Source organism: Caloenas nicobarica, chromosome 2, assembly GCF_036013445.1.
Source record: "Caloenas nicobarica isolate bCalNic1 chromosome 2, bCalNic1.hap1, whole genome shotgun sequence".
In the NCBI taxonomy this organism is placed as follows: Eukaryota; Metazoa; Chordata; class Aves; order Columbiformes; family Columbidae; genus Caloenas; species Caloenas nicobarica.
In genome coordinates, this window is record NC_088246.1 from 25349139 (window position 1) to 25371021 (window position 21883).

A 21883-nucleotide genomic window follows, 5' to 3' on the forward strand; every position below is an offset into this window, starting at 1 on the left:
ACACCTGTACTGAGGTTTGGTTCAGCGGGAAATGCTAGTTTTTCCAGTTTTTGAGCAAACATAAAGAAGGACACGATAGTAACAGTGTGATAGGTTCCAGCACAATAATTTAATTAATGTTTTAAAAGTTGAAAATTCATTTGAGATGCTTGCTTTGGTCTGCTCTGTATTTTTAACAGTATGCTTCCTAAATGTTTAAAATAATTGGAAACTTCTAAAGTTAATGAGAATACATAAATTTTTGTGACATTTATTTTAACAGTTTGCGGAATCTCCGTGTTTTTCAGTAAGGTCTGTTGGAATTAAGTAGTCACCTTTTTTGTACTTGTAAATTGCAAGTGTGGCAGCTGCCTCTGTTGTAGCCAACTTCTTTCTGCCTCAGGCTGTCTCTGCAATTTTATTTCGGACCCTACCCTGTTTTCAGCAAACACCGTCTTCCCTGCCTCCTTTTCCCATGTTATTCCTATTAAGGGTCCTATGCTGCTGTTGGGAGAAAACTATGATTTCTGTACATTCTCAGTTAACTCTTTAGCTAACAGCAGTAGGGTAGAATAATTTTTTGCATAATATAACACCCCGTGGCTCCTTCTCTGCATAATCTATTACTAAGCAGTAGTAAAGGAGAGATCTTTCCAGTTAGTTCTTAGAACAAATGGATTTGCTTTATTTTGTTTTCTGCAGTTACAAGATTATTTTTCTCACTGAAACTAGATTGTCATGATAAGACAAAGTTCAGAAGTAAAAATTCCTGTCATAAGTCCCATAGTCATAGATGCATTCTGGTTTGGGATTATCAATAGCATGAACTGAATAGTTACAGGCTACTGAGATGAGTTGCTGTTTGCAATAGCAGCACTAGAATTCAACTGTTTCCTTGAAACAGCAGATGAGCTTTAAAATCTGAAACTTGTGAAGACTGAGGTTTTATTCCAGTTTCCTGAATTTTAGCAAAATATGTTGTTGCTAGGCAGAAACTTTCCTCTTCGTATCAGATACTTCAACTAGTTTGTTTTAACGCACCTGATATGGTTTATCTGTTTTACAAAGTGGCATTTAAAGGTGATGCTTCACTAGATGATACCAGTGCCACATTATTTCCTATATAAAGATGTATTTCCCAAGTGTCAGACTGAGATATAGCAACTGGAACTGGTCAAAAGTAAAACTGAAATGCAAAACTCGAAACTTTTTTTTTTTTTGCTGTTGACTCCTCATCAATATTAACATAGCGTCAATTTCTATTCTTAATTTCTATTTGTGCTGCATATATCAAAGACAAACATTAGGAAAGAAAATAATAAACTATTGGCTTAACACCATTTGTGTGGTGTACCTGGAACAGAAGAAACAAAACTGATTTTTTGTGAGGTAATACTGGATGTGCCTATGCTGTCCTAAATTTTGATTAAAAAATGTGAAAAAAAATGTGTGCCCCAAATGGTGAAAGAAGTTTTTTAATGGTAGTTGCAAGAGGTTCTGCTACCTTAAAAATAGTGTTACCACCCTCGCATTAACAGAAATAAGAAGTAGTAATATACTTAATTTAAACCAGTTTTAAATCAAATGGTGCATCCACGTAATTTCTTAACTTTCAGGAGCAAGCAATTGACCGAGAGCATGAGAGAGACGTATTCCAGCAAGAGATACAGAAGCTGGAACAACAGCTGAAGGTTCCGCAAAGGAGTCAACCTGTCAATGAACACCAAACCAGAGAGGTGACGCATTTTATTCCTTGTACTTAATGAATATAAATATAAATGACCAGTTGACAGCTGTTTAGCTATTGTAATGAAGCTGTTTTATGGTGTACCTGACCTGCATCCATTTCCAAGCCAGGAAAATCAGTTGCCTTAGATGAAGGGTAAGGTGTTGGGGAACATGGTGAAACGGTGTCTTGGGGTGTTTTTTGGCTGGTTGGTTCTTTGGGTTTAGTAGTAGATATACAGAGACTTCATAACTTCCAAAAAGTCTTTTTCTTATAACTTAATTTAGAAAATCCACTGTTTTCAAAAGCCTGTGGAAACATTCAGAGCTACGTTAGCAGTTTCGCGTGTTCTTGTGTTGTTTAGTCCATAGCACAGGTACACAGCTGAAGGAACTGAGTTACCAAAGTTTAGCACCTGTGACTCAGGAACACTCTCTGGGTGCACTTGAACCTCCCCAGTGGAAGTCTGTCTCCACCAAAACAAATTTAGTAACTGTTGAACAGCAGCTCAGGGGAGTCATAGAAAACTCTTAGATGTAGCAAAATCAAGAAAAGTTCAAATGCTGTATATTATAAAGCTTCTGCATGTTTTATTTGATCATCTGTTAGTCAATTAAATGACATTTTATTTTTTGTGGGTTTTCTTGTGTCCTGCTTTTTGAGCAAGGCTGATATTCTTGCCTTATTTTCTTGCCTGATTTTGGTGTTAAAATGCCTCTTATTAGGTTGCACTGCGATTTTCAAATCAAAGTTCTTGCTGAAGTAGTTCAGTTGCTGTAATTTAATTCTTAAATATTAGCAATATTTAGTATTCTATTTTATATATCGTTTGGGACCTCGGACAGTAATAGAACATAAATTGATACATGTGAGATGTAAGTTGTCAAAATATTTACTTATTATTCTCACATTTAGAGAGTATTTAATGGGGGTTTTATATATATGTTTATATATATATATATATTAATGCAAAGGTTGTAAGAAATCTCACAGTCAGAATATTCAGTCAGTACTATGTGACGTGGCTGTCGTCAGCCTCTGTGAACAATGAACCTTGTGGAATTATCTGGGTGCGTGTTAACCAACACACGTGGAGCAATTCTGTATCTATTTCTTTCTATTCCAAAGTGCGTGCACGCTCCTCTCCTGTTGGCACCTTCCACAGATGGGAGAGACTTTTTAGCACAATTAGTTTTCCTTAGTCGAGGATATTCATTTTGAGTTCATTTCATTATGTGTTTGGTTATAATTTGGGGTGTGGGTAGCATGTGAATTCCTGGTAAAAATTCTCACATGAAAAAAAATATTCTCCCAAGAAAAAAAAAAGTGATGGCATAATAAAAAAATGCTCTATTTTTCTATACAGAATCTATATGTAAAATTGTTCTGATTTATATGCACATATACATATATATGTTTTCCATAAGTTAGCAGATATGCTACAATTGAAATTTAAAGCATGCTTTAAAATGACAGACAGCTGTAACTGTGATTAAAATTTTGAAATTTGTATTAGATGCTTTTAAATTAGAATTTTTTAGTAGGTAGAAATACAGACATTAAGATAATATCTGCAAGCACCACAGGTGTAGCTGCCATTTTAGAGCTGGGTGGTATTGAATGTGACATGTTAGAAGAATATAGAATTTTCAGTAGTGTATTAGATTTAATTTTTATCAAACGATGCACATAATCTTACTATGTAGTTTATTTTGATGTCGCAATGTTACTTGGAATATTTTACAGATATACATTTCATCATTATTTCTCAGGCTTTTCTGAGTCGCCTGCTTTACTTTTTTGTAGTTGCATGTTTTTTGAAATGCTCTTCTGCTTTGCGTGAATGCTGTGAGCATTTTCTGTTGGTAACTTAATTTCTTTTTTACTGTTGTTTCAGCTTACTCCGTCAACTTATTCCAGGGAGGGTTGTCATAAAGAGTCTGCTCGAGACTTGATTTTTCTTTTTCCATTTCTCTCTCAGGACTTTTCTGTGGTCACTACAGACTTTGCTGTTACTCATGGATGGATAACATCAATACCATCCTGTCAGCTTTATGTTCTGGTCCTCTCCTCTCCTGTCTATTGAAATGCTTTGAGTCTTCTACCTTTTGGCTACATCGTAACTTCCTAATTGTAAATACTGAAATAAGTTTCTTGAGTGGGACAAACATTAGTTTCCTGTCTCTTGCTCGATTGCTTAGTTTAGCTCAGGTCTTAACTCTGTGCATCAGACCTAATGTCATGGATTTGTCACATGTCTTTCTTATCTGTAATTTTGGTTAAATCATTTCTGAAATACTACTAGAACTGGGATCGTTCCTATCTCTGCTACTTCAATAACTCTTTAAACATGTTGTTTCTGAGCCGCAAACATCTGAACTAGTGAGATTCAGAATGCTTTATTTGGATGATTTGTCCCCTGTAGAAAGTGAAATTATATCATACATCACTTCTGTTTCGTCCCATTTAACAAACCCAGCAAGAAAACAAAGATTCCTGTTCCTCGGGATTGAAGTACAGCAATTCCCTTCCATGTTAAAGACCCAGTGAGTTTTAGGGGATGTTTCTATGTCACTAACTCACTCCTTATTTTGAATAACGTTGTCACAGATTTTTGGAACTATGATGTTCCTCAAAGATGCACATAGCATCTTGACCTTTGGGTCAGGGCATTCCATCCGTAGATGTTAAAGAGTTCTTTTTAGTGGGCTGCATAGGGATGCTGTGGTACTTGATTTTAACTGACGAGAGAGTCTGAAGGCTTCAGAAGGACAAGGTCAGTTCTGCAGAGTAGGTGATACAGCACAGAACATGTCACTTCTTCAAAAATGCTGTTTGTATTTGCTGGGTGTAGCACTACAATATCCTAACTTTACATTCTGTTTCACCGAAAGAGTAGGAGTTTTGTTATAAGAAAAAAAGAGTGGTATTTTTTCCCTGTCACAAATGACTGCTGTTGCTATTCTTAGCAAACCCTTCTGATCTAGTACAATATCTTCATCTTTTTGCCTTATTTCACCAGGTTGAACAGTTAACAAATCATCTAAAAGAAAAAACAGACAAATGCAGTGAGCTTTTGCTCTCTAAGGAGCAACTTCAGAGAGATATACAAGAACGAAATGAAGAAATTGAGAAACTAGAATGCAGGATAAGAGAACTGGAACAAGCCTTACTCATCAGTGCAGACAACTTGCAAAAGGTATTGCTTGGTCTTGTATTTACTGCTTTCTTATTTTCTTGAGAACAAAACGGTATATTTGTTTGTTATTAAGCAAATAAAGTTACTAATTTATAATGTATATTTAAAGGTGGAGGAAAGGAAGCAGTTTGGCACCATCATAGTAAAGGGAGAATTACCTCTTGAAGCACAACTGCAAGCTGAACGAGAAGCTGTGGACAGAAAAGAAAAGGAGGTAAAATACCTGTGAAATGTTCCATGTTCCTGCTGATATTTTGGTTTGTTCGTTTTTGCTTTCTGTTTGGTTTCATGAACTATACCGATGAAATTTTTTCAACAGATCAGAGAGACAGCAGTACAAATGCCTTTGAAATTCTCTTGCAAACCATGATAATTGCTGTTATTGTCTATGTTAATGCTTATGACTTGCAACAGCATTTCTGGTATCAAAATTCAGCCCAATTAGGAAAAACTTTATAGTGATATCAGCTGATTTTTAATGAATTTTAAAATTCCATTAAGTTTAAGGACTCAGAATGTCACTGGGTGCACATTCTTTTGTGCATACCAAACTAGTTTGGTGCAGACATTGCACTTGAAAATTATGACATTTAATTTTTTGTATGGCTGTCTACTCCTTTTCCACCATTTGTTTTGGAAACACAGGTCACGAACCTTGAGGAGCAACTGGAGCAGTTTCGAGAGGAGCTAGAAAATAAAAATGAAGAAGTTCAGCAATTGCACATGCAACTGGAAATTCAGCGAAAGGAGTTCACTACATGCTTGCAAGAACTTGAACAAGAGAACAAATTATTTAAGGTAGTTGTGTAACAGAGATCTTTATTTTTCCTCCTCCCCAGAAATAAATTATTGGAAAAAGCCAAGGTGCCAAATTATTTCTCCACACTTCAAATTGCACAGTACTAAAAAGTTCATATAATTACTTGTCGTTCCATGCAATCTGTGTATTTTAATTCCTATGCCTTAAATACTCATACAAGAATATGCAGAAAACATTATGTACAACTGTAACATGGTTTGGTTTTTTTTTTTTTTTGGTAGGATGAAATGGAAATACTGGGACTAGCTATCCAGAAATCTGAAGATGCCACCATAAAGGACCATCACTTAGTGGCTGGGAGGCTCGCTTACATCATGCAAGAAAAGGAGCAGGAAATAGATCATCTACATGAACAAATTGCAAAACTGCAGCAGCAACTCGAAGTCACAACAGACAACAAAGTACATAATTTTGAAATATTTTTCAGTCCTACTTTGTGTTGTTAGCTGTTTAAAGAAAAAAAAAATACTCCATCCCTCCACCAGTTACATCATCTTCTATTGCTGCCTTAATTTAAAAATGGAAATGCTTCAGTTTCAAGCAACGCTTTAACCCTAATCTGTTTTTCCTCTTTTGCCTCTTTTTTTTTAAATGAAGAGTACTTCTTGCTTGCCTTTGTTTTTTATTATTCTGCCTTCTGCTTGAATTTTTGTCTTAAGGTCTTCTTCATTCCTTACTCTTCTAATACTTCTGTACATTTAGTAGTATGCAAGTAGTTGAATTCAATCTCAACATGCATTCTACCATCTTCATACAATGATTTGAGTGTTAAGTTTCAGTGACACCTGCTGGGTCATGTTGGATTTTATAGGGTTTTTTAGCAATTGAACTTCTGTGCTTCATGAGCTTGTGTAAATACTTTGGCAACGTCTTTAATCCAGTTTGAAGCATGGTGGATGTGCAAACGAAATGCTGTGTTTATTAGAAATGTAGAGCAAGAAAGAAAGCAGCAGATTCATCTTCCTCTTCTTTACTGAGATTTTATACCTGTAGCTGTCTGTTATTTTTCTATTATGTTGTGTTTATGATAATGAGCTTCATCTTCTGGTTTACATCCATTTTATACAGGTATAACACATTTGATTTAAACAGAAATACTCCTTATTTTGCATTGATATAAGTGCCAGAAGAAACAAGCTGCGGGTCAGATCTTTTCAGTGGATGAATTTTGCATTCTGAACATTTTAAAGATGGAAATTAATTAGTCTAAAGCTTTGTCCTGAAAACAAATATTATTAATTACGATAAGACTAGAAGTTCTGTTACCCCTCAGTAAATGGTTGAACATTTAGGGTAACATTCTGCTGGGACATATTGAATTCCCTGAAACAGAGCTCTGACTGAGCTGGATAATTTCACTGAGTTTTTATGTGAGATATTTGGTTATAATGAACCTCAGTGAATAATGACAGAACTTGGAATTGGATTTAGGAAATTGGATTTAGGAAAGATCATACTTCAAGAATCCAGTACAGTTCTACTTTATACAATGACCACAGAAACAGGATTACATTACTTGCTTTGAAAACAATACCCAAGATTCAGGTATAATTAATTTTAATGATTGGTTCTTTTCTTGTTATATGAAGTTTCATTTTCTTAATTTCATCGTCTTACTCAGTTATATTTTTGAGGAAGTTAAATAATTACTCTGTTTGCCTGATTTTGAGATCGGTATTAAATATGAATAGATTGTTTTTAGGTTAATCCCTTTCCTAATCCCATTGACATCTTCATCCCACTAAGTGCTTTTCTTTTAATTGCTGTATGTGCCTTTTGTGGTCCTTTACCTCACTATGTTATGAAGAACAGAAGCTGTTATGCTGACTTGATAGCAATCACCAGCATTGCTTTGCTTTTCTTCTGAAAACCAATGGCTTGTTCACATTTTCTATAGCATTTTTGAGATTCCTCAAAAGTTCACTGAGAACATACTTTCTTTTACAATACAAGATGTTTCAATGTGTGATTAAACTGTTGCTGTGAAGTCCAGGAAAAGAATTATCTGAGGGTTTAATAGTTGCCCATTGTGAAGTTCTTTTGGTGTTTGTTTGTTTGTTTGTTTTTTCCCAGGTTATTGAAGAGCAAAATGAGCATATACAGGAGCTGGAAGCCCAGATAGAATGTCTGAAAAGTGATCAAGAACGTGTGAAGAAAAAAAATGATGAGGAAGTAGAGCAGCTGAATGATGTAATTGATAAGCTTCAGCAGGAACTGGCAAATATCGAACAAGTACCTGCAGACATTGCTGCTGTTCAAGAAGATGCTGACAGTCTGAAACATACACTTGAAACAGTTCTGGCGGAAAAAGCAGCTTTGGAGAAGCAAGTAGAAAACATGAATGTAGAGGCATCTCAAACAAAGAATGAGCTTGAGGAAACTAACTTAAAAATGAACCAGCTAATGCAAGAAATGAGTATGTTAAAAAAAGAGCACAAAAGAATAACAGAGGAGCGTAAGTTTGCACTGATGAAAGGTGATAGGGAAAAAACAGAAGAGAGGAGCAATGGGAAAACTGAAAAAGTGGAAGAAAACTCATGTGAGAAGATAGAGTTGCTAGATCAAACACAGCTTTTGTCTTCAGATGAAAATATGAGAGTCGCCATTAGCAAGATGGAGATACAACAGCAGCAGCTTCAGGCATGCATTGAGGAAAAAGATTCAGAACTGTGCCAGGCCTACAATGAAATAAAAGACTTGAAAAAGCAAGGCAAAGCTGAAAGAGAAACACTTAACAAGAAGATATTAGAACTGGAAAAGATGCTAGTGGAGAAAGTTGCTGCTGCTCTTGTGAGTCAGGTTCAGCTAAATGCAGTTCAAGAGCAAAGGAAATTCATGCAGGAAATTCAGGAAGCTCCCAGATGTGTGGAGGAAGCAAGCAAGAATGCCCAAATGGAGGGTTTGAGTGATGAAACTGAAAATGAGATGGAATCAAAATTGTCACTCCTAACACAGAGGCTTAGTGAGATGGAGGACCAACTGGCAACGGTAAATCATAACTTGGAGCTAGAAAAAGAAAATGTAAAAATTGTGCAAAAGGAAGCCAAAGCAAAAGAAGAGAGACTCTTAGAACTTCAGCAATTACTAGAAGAGATGGGAGAAAAACACAGAGGAGAGATTCAGAAATACCTTAAGCAAGAAGAAATGCAGACGTATCAGGTAATTAGATGCCATTTTCTTTTGGCTTGTTTTCACTAAAATCACTTATTTTATGTAAACTATAATGAATGAAACACGTCTTTATGAGACTGGTGGTAGGAATATTCTACCATGTGGGGTGGGTCTTCATTTCTACATTATTCCTGGAGTTACGAAGAAGAGAAGGATGTTATTTTAGGTGAACTCCACTATCAATTTCCATTTTGCATGAAAAACACCTTGCCTTTTCATTAATTTTGAACATATACTTTCTTACTTTGAACTGACACAGAATGGAGTGAATCGCACTTTTACGTGGCATGGAGGTAGAGAGAGAAAAATTAAAATGATAAAAATTATCTAAGAGAGGGTTCAGAATGATAAGGGAGTGATGGCAATTTGTCTGTACAGGTTGAGGGGGAGGACAGGGCTTTTTTGTTTATGTATGCTTTGATTCTGGTTTACATTTTCTTTCTTTCCTGTCTTGATTCCAAAGATATTTCCCATTCAGTGGTTTTTACCAGTCTATATTTGTCCTGATTTCCATCCACCACTGGTGGTGTTGCCTCTGATTTTAAAACCTTCAGTCACGGTTGACTGTGCTTGATAGCCCAAACATGGGCTTGGTTGCTGAAACTCTTCAGAGACATTATGAAACCCAGTGCTGGACCGGAAAAGGTTCTAAGACCTTTCATCTAAATGCAGATTGAATGAATATCATCGATGTCTTATAAATGTAATAATGTTATCAGACTTCATTTCCTACTCTGTTGACCTTCCTCCCTCTGCTTTCTACATGGTGTAGCCAATTTCCGCTTGCAGCTCAGTAAACTGTAAGCAGACAGTATTTCCTCCCACACTTACCCAGTTTGTGGGAATTAATTTAAGAAAATGGTCTTTCCATTTCAAGTTTTTGAGGCTATGTTAATCCAGATAACATTTGTTTTCCCTTGTGGTCTTTTCGTTTGTGGCTTTTGTAAGTTGGTGTGACAGGTGTCAGTGGTGTTAATACTTGATTCTTCGTAAGATTCTTCACCATTTTCCATATCTTGTGTTGCCATGTAGGTAGGAGCACAACTCATGGAAAGTCAAAAAGAAAATCCACTTATTAATGAACTAGAGAAAGTTAAAGAAGAGGCAGCTGCTGCTAAGGAAGAACTGAGCAGTTACAGAGAAAAAGCAGAAAAGCTTCAGCAAGAACTAGCAGTAAGAACCAGATTTTTCCGTATTGTATCTAAAGCAAATGGTTTTACAGGACTTATTGTGCAAATATGCGTGCTATAGGGGTTTTTTAATCTTATACTGAGAATGCCACTCAGAAAAATGGTCACTCGGTACCTACTGTCAGTGGAACAGAGCTGATGCTGGAGACAAATCCTCACTTGTTGCCAAAGTACATAGTTTTACAGTCCACTGTAGTCCAACAGTGGATGTAGAGCCATATTTCTTAGGAGATAGTATTTGTTACCCTGTGTCATAACTGCTTCAAAATAGGACTAAACCGAGCTTTAATGGTAGAGAGAATTGTTTGGGTTTTAGATATTTTTTTTTTTTATATTTGGGGGGACTGCAATTCAGATTCTCTATATTTACAGGTAAAAGAAACAAGTCTGATACATCTTCAGGAAGACCTGTGCAAAGTCAAAGAGAACTTAGTTGAAGCAGAAGAGAGGCTTGCAAGCTATGTGAGAAAGGACAAGGAAATGGCAAAAACTGAAAGCAAAAAGGATGCAGAAATATTGTGCGATTTGTCAACCGATGAGTCTGCTCTAATTAGAAAAAGCTCATCATCGCAAACAGACAAGTCTGTGGAAGTCAACAGCTGTATCCAGACTTCACCAGTGCCTGTTGAAAATGCAGAAATCCAAATTGATTTGCAAAATGGATGTTCCGCAGAAGAGATTGCAGAGATCATAAGAGAATTTACGGAAAAAATTGACCAAATGCAAGAACTCCACGCGGCTGAAATCATGGACATGGAGACAAGGCATATCTCTGAATCTGAAGCATTAAAGAGAGAGAAGTTTGTTGCAGTGCAGGTACTGACTGACGAATGTAATACTTTGAAAGAAGTCATAGAAACTCTACGAGCTAAAGAGGTGTGTGTCCTGGTTTATAGTCATCGAACTACTTCATTTTTGTGCTCTTGCTCCTGCTACAGAAACTCCTATTTGAAGTCTGTTAAGCATGAACCACCACACGTTCCATAAAAAGCTTTTTGCACGGCATAGGGAGAGATTGTGCTCCCCTTCCTCAGCAGTTTAAGTTTGGTAGTGTGCTCGATTATCAGACACTTACTCGTGCTCCTGCCTTGGACCTGTCCTGCTCTGTGACATGGGGACAGGTGTGGGTCACCCTGTTGAATGCCATCTTTCTTGGCTCCATTTTGCTTATTTTGATTGCAGGGGAAACTGAACAAAGAGGCTCGTATTGTTTCCTGCTCCTTAGAATTAGATTCCTTATTGTGAGTGGGGAATTAAAGATTTGATTGTTCTCTTTTCTAAATACAGGGAATCCCAGTTTCTGGATTAGCACGTTCTCCACCTTATCAAGCTAGAGATGGAGGTTCTAGTGGTAAGAAACTTGTCTTTATAGATTTCAGCTTTATAAATTAAATTTGCTTTTTTAGTATTAAGTTTACTGTGAGACAGTTTGTGTTCTAAGAAATAAAAACAACTACTCCCCAGATCAAAGCAGAAGCCTGTCGCTAAGGTGCTAAGCATGCCATGTCTATTAATGTGCTATGGAAGGAAAATTACTAGAGTGGAGATGGGTTGAGTTGAGGCATCAGATGCTAATTATTTTTCTTCCCACTGGAGTTCCTATATTCTTACATTTTACGTTATCTCTTGAGCGTAGCTTCATCATGTCTTGATAGAATTTAAAGCTACAGCTCTCTAGCAGTGGAGATGGTGACAGGTACTGACTTCTCCAAAAGCAAGAAAAATTATTAATATGATGCTTTTCATCGACAAAGGCTAAGGATATTAGGGGGACGTCATTTGGCAGAAGTGTTTGTGCAAGTAGTTGTTTATCTTTTAGAACAAAACTAGGAATTTTTTTAATGTGTTTTGGTTTTTCGGGTTTGGTTTTGGTTTTGTTTTTTAGTTTTGTTTTGCTGTTACTACTTTGAAATTGAAAAACTATAAAACAGGTAGTCACCAGGCTTAGAATCGACTCTGGTGACATGCGACCACCTGTTACGACAACAGACAAAAATACTTTTTGATGCCTGTTCTTCAAAGTTTCACAGTAATCCAGCTTTCATGTTTTTCTGTCCTTTTATTTTAGACTCCAGTTCAGACTGGAGTCAAGGAATGTATCTTGCTCAGACCCAGGAATCTGACACAATATCTGAAGGAATAGATGAAGGTGAATCTTCAACAGATTTGCTTCCAAAAAAAATTAAGGTAAAATAGAAATGATCATTTTTATTATGGAACAAGAGTGATACTAGCAAAAGCTTAGATTGGCTGCTGCTTTATTAGCGAAAAGAGAACCATTTAGATAAGTTTTAAAGTGTTAACTATTTTAATACGTTTAAAAGTACTTCTGATAAATGATGTGCGTTTTTGTGTGTTAAGTTAGGTTAAATATAAGTTTTGTATCTGTAGGCTTGTTCTCAATTATGATTATGAGAAACATATCTGCTGTTAATTATAATTTATTCTGGTTACTGTGTATTAATGATAATGTCATATATTACACAATTTTATAGATTCTGCGATAGGAGTAGAATAATATTTATATTATGAAAGTAAACAAATGTATTTATTATAAACAGCAAGGATATCATGCTTTTAATTACATTAAAAAAAAAAAAAGGCAATTCTTTTCCAACAAAGCCCTAGCTTAGTAGTGATTTCAAAAAGTGAATCGTAAAGCTCACTTGGGAGATTCCCAGGACTTTGTTTTTAAAATGTCAGTTTCCATCAGCAACCATTTTAAAATTCAAGTATTGATTTGAAAGATGAACTTTCGGAATTTGCATTTGACTCTGTGGAAAAATACAACTAGTAAATAAGTTCTACTGTTTGGCAGATATATAGAACTGGGTGATACTTCTGTCTTTGACAGGAGGAAGCACAGTTTCCTTATACTTATCGATTTAGAAGTACCAGTATTCCAATGTAGAATCATAGAGACATTTAGGTTGGAAAAGACCCTCAGGATCATCGAGTCCAACCATAACCTAACTCTGGCGCTAAACCATGTCCCTAAGAACCTCGTCTACACGTCTTTTAAACACCTCCAGGGATGGTGACTCCACCACTTCCCTGGTCAGCCTGTTCCAATGCCCGACAACCCTTTCTGTGAAGAAGTTTTTCCTAATACCTGATCTAAACATCCTCTGGCACAACCTGAGCCCATTTCCTCTTGTCCTGTCTCTTGCTACTTGGGAGAAGAGACCAACACCCTCCATGCTACAACCTCCTTTCAGGTAGTTGTAGAGAGCAATAAGGTCTCCCCTCAGCCTCCTTCTCTCCAGGCTGAACAGCCCCAGTTCCCACAGCCGCTCCTCATCAGACTTGTGCTCCATATGTATGAAATAAGATTATTATTGTTGTTGTTATTATTATTATTATTAGGACTGGCATTACAGTTTTCTTTTTGTATTTATTGCAGGGTTTGCTGAGAGCAGTCCATCATGAAGGCGTACAGGTGCTGTCTCTGACTGAGTTTCCATATGGGGAAAGAGAGATGCCACCTCTTAAGCAAGAGCCAGAATCTCGGCTTGAGGAGAGGAAAGCTTTTCTAAGCACTATTTCATCTTTGAAAGACCTAATTGCAAAAATGCAACTTCATAGAGAAGCTGAGGTATAAATAATGTCATAAGATTCTATCTAAATTTTTAATAACTGATGTAATTTTATGAGACACATTTACAATTCAGGTTTAAATGCTCTAAATAAAGTGCTACAAGGCAAAAGGTTTGAAAAATATGCAGTAAAACTGTGTGTCACACTTTCTGGTAATAAAACATATCTTAAATTAGACCTTGCATTTGTTCTTCTCTGCATTTATAGCTTTTGACTGTATAGAATTACCTTTTAAAAATAATTATTTTGAAGGCATGTTTCCAGTAGTACATTTTTTGCTGTTGTTACTGGTGTAGTAGAACTTGGACACTATTAAAAAGATACTGTAGTGAGAGAACAGAGGGGAAAAATTGTTTAAAGTGTAACACAATACTAATCACTAATCTCTTAACATTTACTAGGACTTGCCTGTCTAATTACCCCAGTTAGACTTTTGGATATATGTAGGTAGTTTCTTTTACTGCTGCATTTCCTTCGGCATGCAAAGTGGAGGAATTTACTTTATATCATTATAAAATAAAATCTTTTTCATACACAGTATCTGCACCCTACCACGGAGCTCTGTGAGAGTCTAGGGACATACACGTAACATCACAAAAGTTAAGAGGACAGCGTGACACAGTAACATAAATAATAACTACACGGGGCTATGTTTTCAGTTATAAAAAGCTAAACTGATTCCATCTAAAACACAGATAAAAGTTTAGCATTTGTGCATCCAGAAGAAATCATACCATGTACAATAAATACACCCATTTGTTTGAATGAATATTACGTAGCTATTGAGTAAGAAAAGCTCAATATTCCACTGAAAATACACCCTTTACATAAAATGATAATGACCATTCTTGATGTGATCTTTGAATTCTGCTGTTTAATTTTTTTTTATACCACTGTAGATTTATGCAAGTACTGAATCCGAAGGCATCTCAGACTGGCGAGGAGAACTTCTGCATGCTGTTCAGCAGCTGTTTGTGAGAGAACAAAATGTTCTTCTTGCTGTGTTTCAAACTGAACTTGCAGAACTGGGCACAAGAGATGCAGTGATGTTGATTAATCAGTTAGAGCACAGACTACAAGAGCAGGTAACAGAAAATATACTTTAGTCAAAGTGTGTTTGTGTTAGATTTTAATTTTGAATGTATAAATGCATTGAAAAATATATGTATTAATGTATAATATGTTTTGACAGTCTAAGGGTGAAAACAAAGTAAGACTTGGAGGAGGAAGAAATGTCTTTCAAAAGAAAAATGGATGTGGTGTGGGAAAGAGATTTTTGAATGTACAAGCTATAGAAAAAATACAGCCTTCAGAGTTCAATTTTAGTTAAACACAGTTGTCCTGAGCTTGATTTCATTACATTAATTAGAATTATGTTACACTGTCTAAGAGAAAAGGTATTCTAGCTTGTATATATGAAGCAAGTTGTAAGAAGAGGAAGTCATAAGGCTGCTATGGGACAGAGAGAGGTCGGTTATCTCCTCTGGAACATGGAAGGATTAGTGAGGAAAATTAAAATTTGCCATAAAACTGGTAGCTCTTTTGATTCTACAATTTGATGTCTAGTAGAGAAATACAAAAACAACAAGCAGTTCTTCCCAATATTATAATATTGACTTAATATGACTTAATTGAAAAACGTTTTAATATATATGCGCTATGAATATCAAAGTAAGTATAATTTCCATACCATAGATATTCTGGATTTCACTTTTAAATGTTTCTCCTGTTAATAGGTTACTAACCAGAGAGCAGCAATGGACTGTCTTCAGAATGCCGACAGAAGAAGTTTGCTGATGGAGATTCAAGTATTACATGCTCAGATGAACAGTAAGAAAAATAATCCAAAGAGAGAACAAGAGATTGATTCAAAAAGCCAAGGTGACTTCTGTGGTAATATATGTCTATTTCCAAATGCTTTCGTGACTCTGCTCATAGCTTTGTAGGTGAAAAAATACTGACTTTCTTTGCTCTCTGTTTTTTGTACTCATGTTCTGAGCATGCATACTTTTCATCTTTTTCAGTCTTACTGGGCTAATTTTGCAAAAATTAAAATGTAGTCTGTGTTCTTATTATTTGTATCGAATTGAAAGTGATATAATGTTATCTCATTTGCTATAAGAATCGGGCTTGTATTTTAAGGTTAGTTTCCATGTATGTGCTTCAGTGTTTAGGTTCAACAGCTTTGAAATTATTCCCATTGGATAGTCAGTCATAATGAGTAAACTAAGAAGCAATTACAAAGAACAACAAAGTTCAAAGAACAGATATACTTCAAGTAAATGCTCACAGTGTTCAGTCACAAAAATTTGGTTACAAGTAAGTCATAATCCAAATGATAAATATTGATATGGTTGTGCCCATAACCTTTTAAAGAAGTTTAAGAGTGGAAGTGATTTCTTGGAAAGCATGAAAGTTATTCCAGTATAAAAGGCATGGTTTTGCTTTCACTCCACTATTGAAATAATAGATTTTAAAATATCACTCTTAGCGAGAGCCTTATTGTCTGTTCTAGGGGAAACTTTTCCCAAATAGACAGTGTTGTCTGTTTACTAAGTAATTTCCATATTAATGGTACTCTCATTAGAAATGCTGGAGTATAATATGCAGCAGAAGCAGTCGCAGATACTGGAGATGCAAGTGGAGCTCCGGGCTGTGAAGGACAGAGCAGCTGAGCTTCAGGAGCAGCTGAATTCAGAGAGAATGATGGGTGCTGAGCTGAAGAATGAACTTGCACAAGCCAAACTAGAGCTTGAAACAACCCTAAAGGCCCAGCACAAGCACTTCAAGGACCTGGAAACCATCAGGTGCGGCTTTCAGTGCCGGACTTTTTGTGTTGACAGTGAAGATGATATTTTCTATGTTGTCTTAAACCATAATACTGATTTGATTAAGGAGGTCGATTGCATGGAATGTAAATACTTCTCAGACTTCTGGAAAACATATCTGAAAAAAATAGACTTCTGTTCTGCTTGACAAAAATGTAGTTCTATAGATTGAGAAGACCTGATTCATAGTTTAATGATTTATTAATATCAAGTTTCTTTTAAAATTTTGACACATTAGACTACTGTATACAAGTTAATAAGTATGCCATATTTATCGAGGGTTTTTCTCCTTCTAAAACTAGACATGGAGAAAAAATCTGCAGAGTTAAGATGACTTTGCAAGTACTTCCACATGAGATTCTATAATTTCTAAGTGTTACTTTGATACGGTCAACAGCAGAGGTACCAGGCCAAATATTTGGCACTCAAGAAAGCCATTATCATTTATGCCTTTAGCAGACGAATGTGCCTACGTATGGTATCTTAATGTCCAGCTCAGAGGTAACAAATTAAGACAGTTTAAATTGGTATTTTATAGATTACTTTATAGCCTTTATAGACTATCAGGAGCAAGATTGTTTTGCAAATTCATGGAAAATTGATTAAAAATAAAAGAAAATTCAGGGCATAAATTATTTTTTTTATTCCCCTCCAACACAGAAGATAGAATTTTAAAAAATTTTTTCTTCCCTTTGAGACACGTGGCAGCAAGATACATTTCCCCTGTATTCTTTCAGATCTTGGCCAGTGACTGGATTAAGCTGAACACCAGCTGTCTCTGAGCCACCGAGTAATGAAAAATGGCAGCTACAAAGTTAGCAGGATGTCCACACTTTCTGTCAATTTTGAGCTATGCTACTTTCTTATTTTTGAGTTAGGCTTGTTTTTCTAAATGGGCTTTTCACTGTTACTCTACTACACAAACAGTGTTTTCAGTGCCCAAGATGGAAGAAATATCGAGTAACTGATGTTAGTGTGGTAGGATTAGAGCCATTGTCTAATCTGAAGTTTGCCCATTTCTCTTTTAGGACCGAAGTTAAAGAAAAAGCAGCTGAGCTAGATATTCTCAAGGATACAATGGCCAGTGAACAAAAAAAATCAAGAGAGCTACAGTGGGCCTTGGAAAAGGAAAAATCTAAAATGGAACGCAATGAGGAAAGACGAAGAGAAGAGCTTGAGGTATTCCGTAATGCCAAATGGCCCGGAACATCAAGGAGCACACGAATATTCTTTTGGTTAACGCTTCATCTCAGCTTACATTTTTGTCCAAAGTGTGCTCCATTTCCTGTCTTCAGCAGGGGTACTGTATCATCTAGAGCTGAAGAAAGATGTATAGAAGCTGTGTGGCAAAGAAAGAAAAAGGCCTGATGCAAATTCCATTTAAATCAATAGGAATTTTACAGCTGGGCTTGTCAGTCCAAGATGAATAGATTCTACTTTGTAGATATTCAAGGGGACAGGACACTGCTAACATGGCTACACCTAGCCCCCACCACAACCTAACTCATAAAAGATAGGATTTAAGAATATTATTTAAAGAGTTACGTTGTTTGTCTCCTTTTTTAAAGTCAGCAGTTTCACCTCATGAAAACCAAACTGGGGAGTTAACTTTTAACTTTAGGAGGAAAAGTAGCTTCCTTGGTACCTCTGCAGTGTCTGAAATAGTGAGGAAGAGAGCAGGTATCCTAGTGCAAGTATTAAGACAGAAAAGCCATCACTTTAACAGCATAGATTTATTTACACTTTGTAATCTTAACTTGCAAAATCACTTTCACAGTTTTAGAAAGTCAAAGCAGGTAGTTATCTTAAACTTCAGAATTACAGCTGTTTGATTCTCATTAAAACGTATGTGTTGCAAATATTCTTCTTTTATGAGATTATCTGATTTTAGAAGAAAGACACTTGTAATATATTTTAATATCGGATGTGACTGTGGCATTCGGAGTATTGTGACATTAATTGTGAATAGCAAAACCTGTTAAAAGCAACGTGTGTAGAAGTAGCATATTTGCAATTTGCAGAAGATAATGGAAAGTATACACAAAACAATTTAATTTAATCAATTCTTTTCATCTGTTTTCTTATGGAAGGATTTAAAATTTTCACTTGAAGATCAAAAACAAAAGAACTTGCAGTTAACTAAACTTCTGGAGCAAGAGAAACAGCTGTCAACTGATCTGCAACAGAAAATCGAATCCCAGGAAGCACTCAGTGCTGCCCAGCTGTCACGTGAACGAGGCCGTAGTTCTGAGTTGCAGGTGCTTCTTGAATCAGAGAAGGTTCGAGCTCTCGAAATAAGCAGTGCCCTAGAAAGGGAAAAAGAGCTGTGTGCTCAGCTTCAAAGTGCTGAAGATAAGGGGCAAGCTGGAACACCTAAGCCATCTGAGGAATTACTTAAAGAGCTACAGAAACAAATGGATGAAAAGCATGACCGTATAGTGGACTTAGTAAGTGAAATGGAGAAGTATAAACTGGAGTCTGTGCAAGTGAGACAGCAAATGGAAAAAGAAAGGCAGATCCAGAGGAAAGCATTACAAGCAGAACAAGATGCTAACATAATAGCACAGAAGCAGCTCCATGAACTGGAGTCTAAAGTAGAAGACCTGCAGTGGCAACTTGGAGAAAAGAAGCAAGAAGTTCATAAATTGGGGAATGAAACAAAGAAGTTGCAGGAAATAATCCAAGAATTACAGAAAAGAGAGCAGGAGAATGAAGGAAGAAAGGAAGCCGAAAGGACACCAAGCCACAATCCAAATGAGGTACAGTGAGACTGAGAGCAATGTGTAATACTGAACTGTGCGATTTAGCTTTTAAGTCTTTTGTTCAGTGTTGTGTGTCACTGTTCCTTTACTCAGTCTATAAAGTAGCCTGCAGATTACAAAATACAGGCATCAGGGAAAGAGAAAGGGAACGCATTCCAGTTTTGCTACCTAAAACTATTCACACACATCCCCTGAGAATTAAGCTGTAGAGATGCGTAAGGAGGAGCGTGAGCAGGAGAAGTGCATCTGAATGTATACACATACTTTGTGTCTTGGTACAGAAGAATATTCCCTGCACCCAGTCACAGGAACGATCTGTTCCTACTCAGGAATGCTCTAGGTCAGTGCTCTTTAGTTTATAAATCACAAGTGGTCTTTGGAACATTTAAAAGTCATCTCCCAACAACTTCGATAATTAAATGAGTAAGTAATCAAACAAACATATGCATGAATATGTATCTGCTAGCAAACAAAATACAAGGAGGAAATCAATGTAAAAAAATAGTTTTAGAATTCAGCCTAATTTTTAGATGAACAAAAGTTGGAACCACTGCCTATAATTTTTTCTGTCTCATAAAAGGTTTGGAAATTCTAAAATTTATTTTTAAATTACTTTTTAACCTCTTTAGAAACTTCCCTGTAAGAGATAACTGGTGCTGAGTGGGTGATGCGTGGACAGCCCCAGAGAGGGTTCACAGGAGACTTTGCTCTTTGCTGACGATGCCTTTGCCCATCGCGCCATCGTTCTGTGCTTTGTGACAGGTGGCTGACTGTGGAGCCAGGAAGGAAATTTTTCTCTTCATCTGTTTTGGCTACTGGTTATTAATCTTCTGAAGCACTGGAAGCTACTCCCATCTGGAGGGAGGATGTTTGGGGATCGATAACTGTGACAGCATCAGCCTCCTGCCACGCTCCATTGGAGCACCTGGCTCTTCTGCTCGGAGGTGGCTGCCAGTGCCGCGGGCAGAAGGGTCTTCCCTTGGGTCAGGCTGGCTGTGGCTGTTGGGGCTTTTTCTCCTTCCCAGCAGCAAACAGTATGTTCTGCTTTCCAGGATCTGCCTGGAGTTTCAAATAGTGAATCCTCTGCTGCTTCCCATGACATGTGCAACACCCTGCTTTGTTTCCTTGGTACCACCCTGTGGTCAAATATCCAAAGGCCCAGCTGCAGACTCGGGTTTTCTTGGGGGGGCTGGCGGTTCTCCCCGGCCAGTGTCGGGTTAGAGGCTGAGGAACAGCTGCTCAGTGGACTTTACTTGACTTGTGGCAGCGTCAGTAGCGTTGTTTAAGGGTGGGTGTTACGAGGATGGAGCCAGGCTCTTCTTGGTGACAACCAACAGTAAGACAAGGGGTAATGGGTTCAAGCTGGAACACAAGAGGTTCCTCTTAAATTTGAGAAGAAACTTCTTCTCAGTGAGGGTGACGGAACACTGGAACAGGCTGCCCAGGGAGGTTGTGGATTCTCCTTCTCTGGAGACATTCAAAACCCGCCTGGACACATTCCTGTGTAACCTCATCTGGGTGTTCCTGCTCCGGCAGGGGGATTAGATTAGATGATCTTTTGAGGTCCCTTCCAATCCCTGGCATTCTGTGATGCTGTGAACTGGGGACTGAGCGCCAGGACCATGGTGCGTGCACTTTTCCAGTCCTGCTCCTCTGACTGTGAACTGGTCACCGAAACACGTGAGCACGGCTGCCCAAATTCCACAGACAGCTGGTGAAGGAGCTGCTGGCAGAAGGAACAGCAAGGCTGAGTAGGTTCCTGGCAGCTGCGTTGATTGAGTGGATTCACACTGCAGCTGTATGGTGGCCAGATCTTAGTGGAGAGAGGCATCGCACTATACCGTTCACAAAGTTTAGTGCAACAGTAATGTAGTCACACTATACTCCTTTCTGTGGCAGAATTATGTTCTTCAGTTTCTGAGTGTGTTTCACAATCAAATGTTTCCTTTTTAAAACATGCATTATATATATATAAATACTTATTTATATACAGACTACCTGGGACACACCCAGTGAGAGAACAAGAAATTGGGTTCTCCAGCAAAAAATGGAAGGAGCCGAGATGAATGAATCAACCTACCCAACGCTGACAGGAGGAGGAGATCTCTCTGCTGCTACTGAAATTCTGGAAAATGTCAGAAAAAAGCTGCAAAATGCATCTCCAAAGCTGAAGCGGTTGGCTCAGAAAGCTGCCAGCAGGTTAGACCAGTCTTTGGCTACTTGGTTTTGTTAATAGAAAGCAGCAAGCAAATATATTGGGGTTTAATCCTAATTCCCAGACTGCAGGCCTAACTGATTTTGAGATTGTTCTAGTTTTATAGTATTTGCCATTGCTTGAGATATGCTGATGTAAGACGGGATCACAGAGTGTCAAGTCCTCCTCTAACTCTTACATGTTTAGTACGTTCCTTTATAAGTTACAGCAAAACTGTTTTGTTTTTCTCTGAAAAGTGATAAGGTTTATTTGCGTATGGTGCAGGTAGATCATTTTAAAGCAATTTAGTAATGAAATAATTCACTGTATAAGGGGACAAGTATAGGAATTATTGTTATGGATCACCCCGCTTGCTCCCCCCAGAAAAAAAATAATATTTTGCGGTCAAGCAAAACT

General features: G+C 37.2%; 1 protein-coding gene across 5 annotated transcripts in view; it reads left to right on the forward strand.

Annotated features, from left to right (window-relative positions):
- The window catches only part of AKAP9 (A-kinase anchoring protein 9), a 111041-nt gene that overhangs the window by 81748 nt on the left and 7410 nt on the right, over positions 1 to 21883 (forward strand). For 2 of the 5 annotated variants that reach the window (XM_065627311.1, XM_065627313.1), the window contains 17 exons: positions 1596 to 1715; positions 4728 to 4904; positions 5014 to 5118; positions 5550 to 5702; positions 5946 to 6125; positions 7798 to 8883; positions 9928 to 10068; positions 10458 to 10961; positions 11373 to 11436; positions 12154 to 12272; positions 13489 to 13680; positions 14582 to 14767; positions 15419 to 15575; positions 16270 to 16489; positions 17539 to 17689; positions 18601 to 19269; positions 21266 to 21471. In XM_065627311.1, coding sequence (XP_065483383.1) covers positions 1596 to 1715; positions 4728 to 4904; positions 5014 to 5118; positions 5550 to 5702; positions 5946 to 6125; positions 7798 to 8883; positions 9928 to 10068; positions 10458 to 10961; positions 11373 to 11436; positions 12154 to 12272; positions 13489 to 13680; positions 14582 to 14767; positions 15419 to 15575; positions 16270 to 16489; positions 17539 to 17689; positions 18601 to 19269; positions 21266 to 21471 — 4430 coding nt within the window. The remainder of the gene's footprint in view (positions 1 to 1595; positions 1716 to 4727; positions 4905 to 5013; positions 5119 to 5549; positions 5703 to 5945; positions 6126 to 7797; positions 8884 to 9927; positions 10069 to 10457; positions 10962 to 11372; positions 11437 to 12153; positions 12273 to 13488; positions 13681 to 14581; positions 14768 to 15418; positions 15576 to 16269; positions 16490 to 17538; positions 17690 to 18600; positions 19270 to 21265; positions 21472 to 21883) is intronic. The other 3 variants (XM_065627312.1, XM_065627314.1, XM_065627315.1) reach the window with 2 other exon arrangements.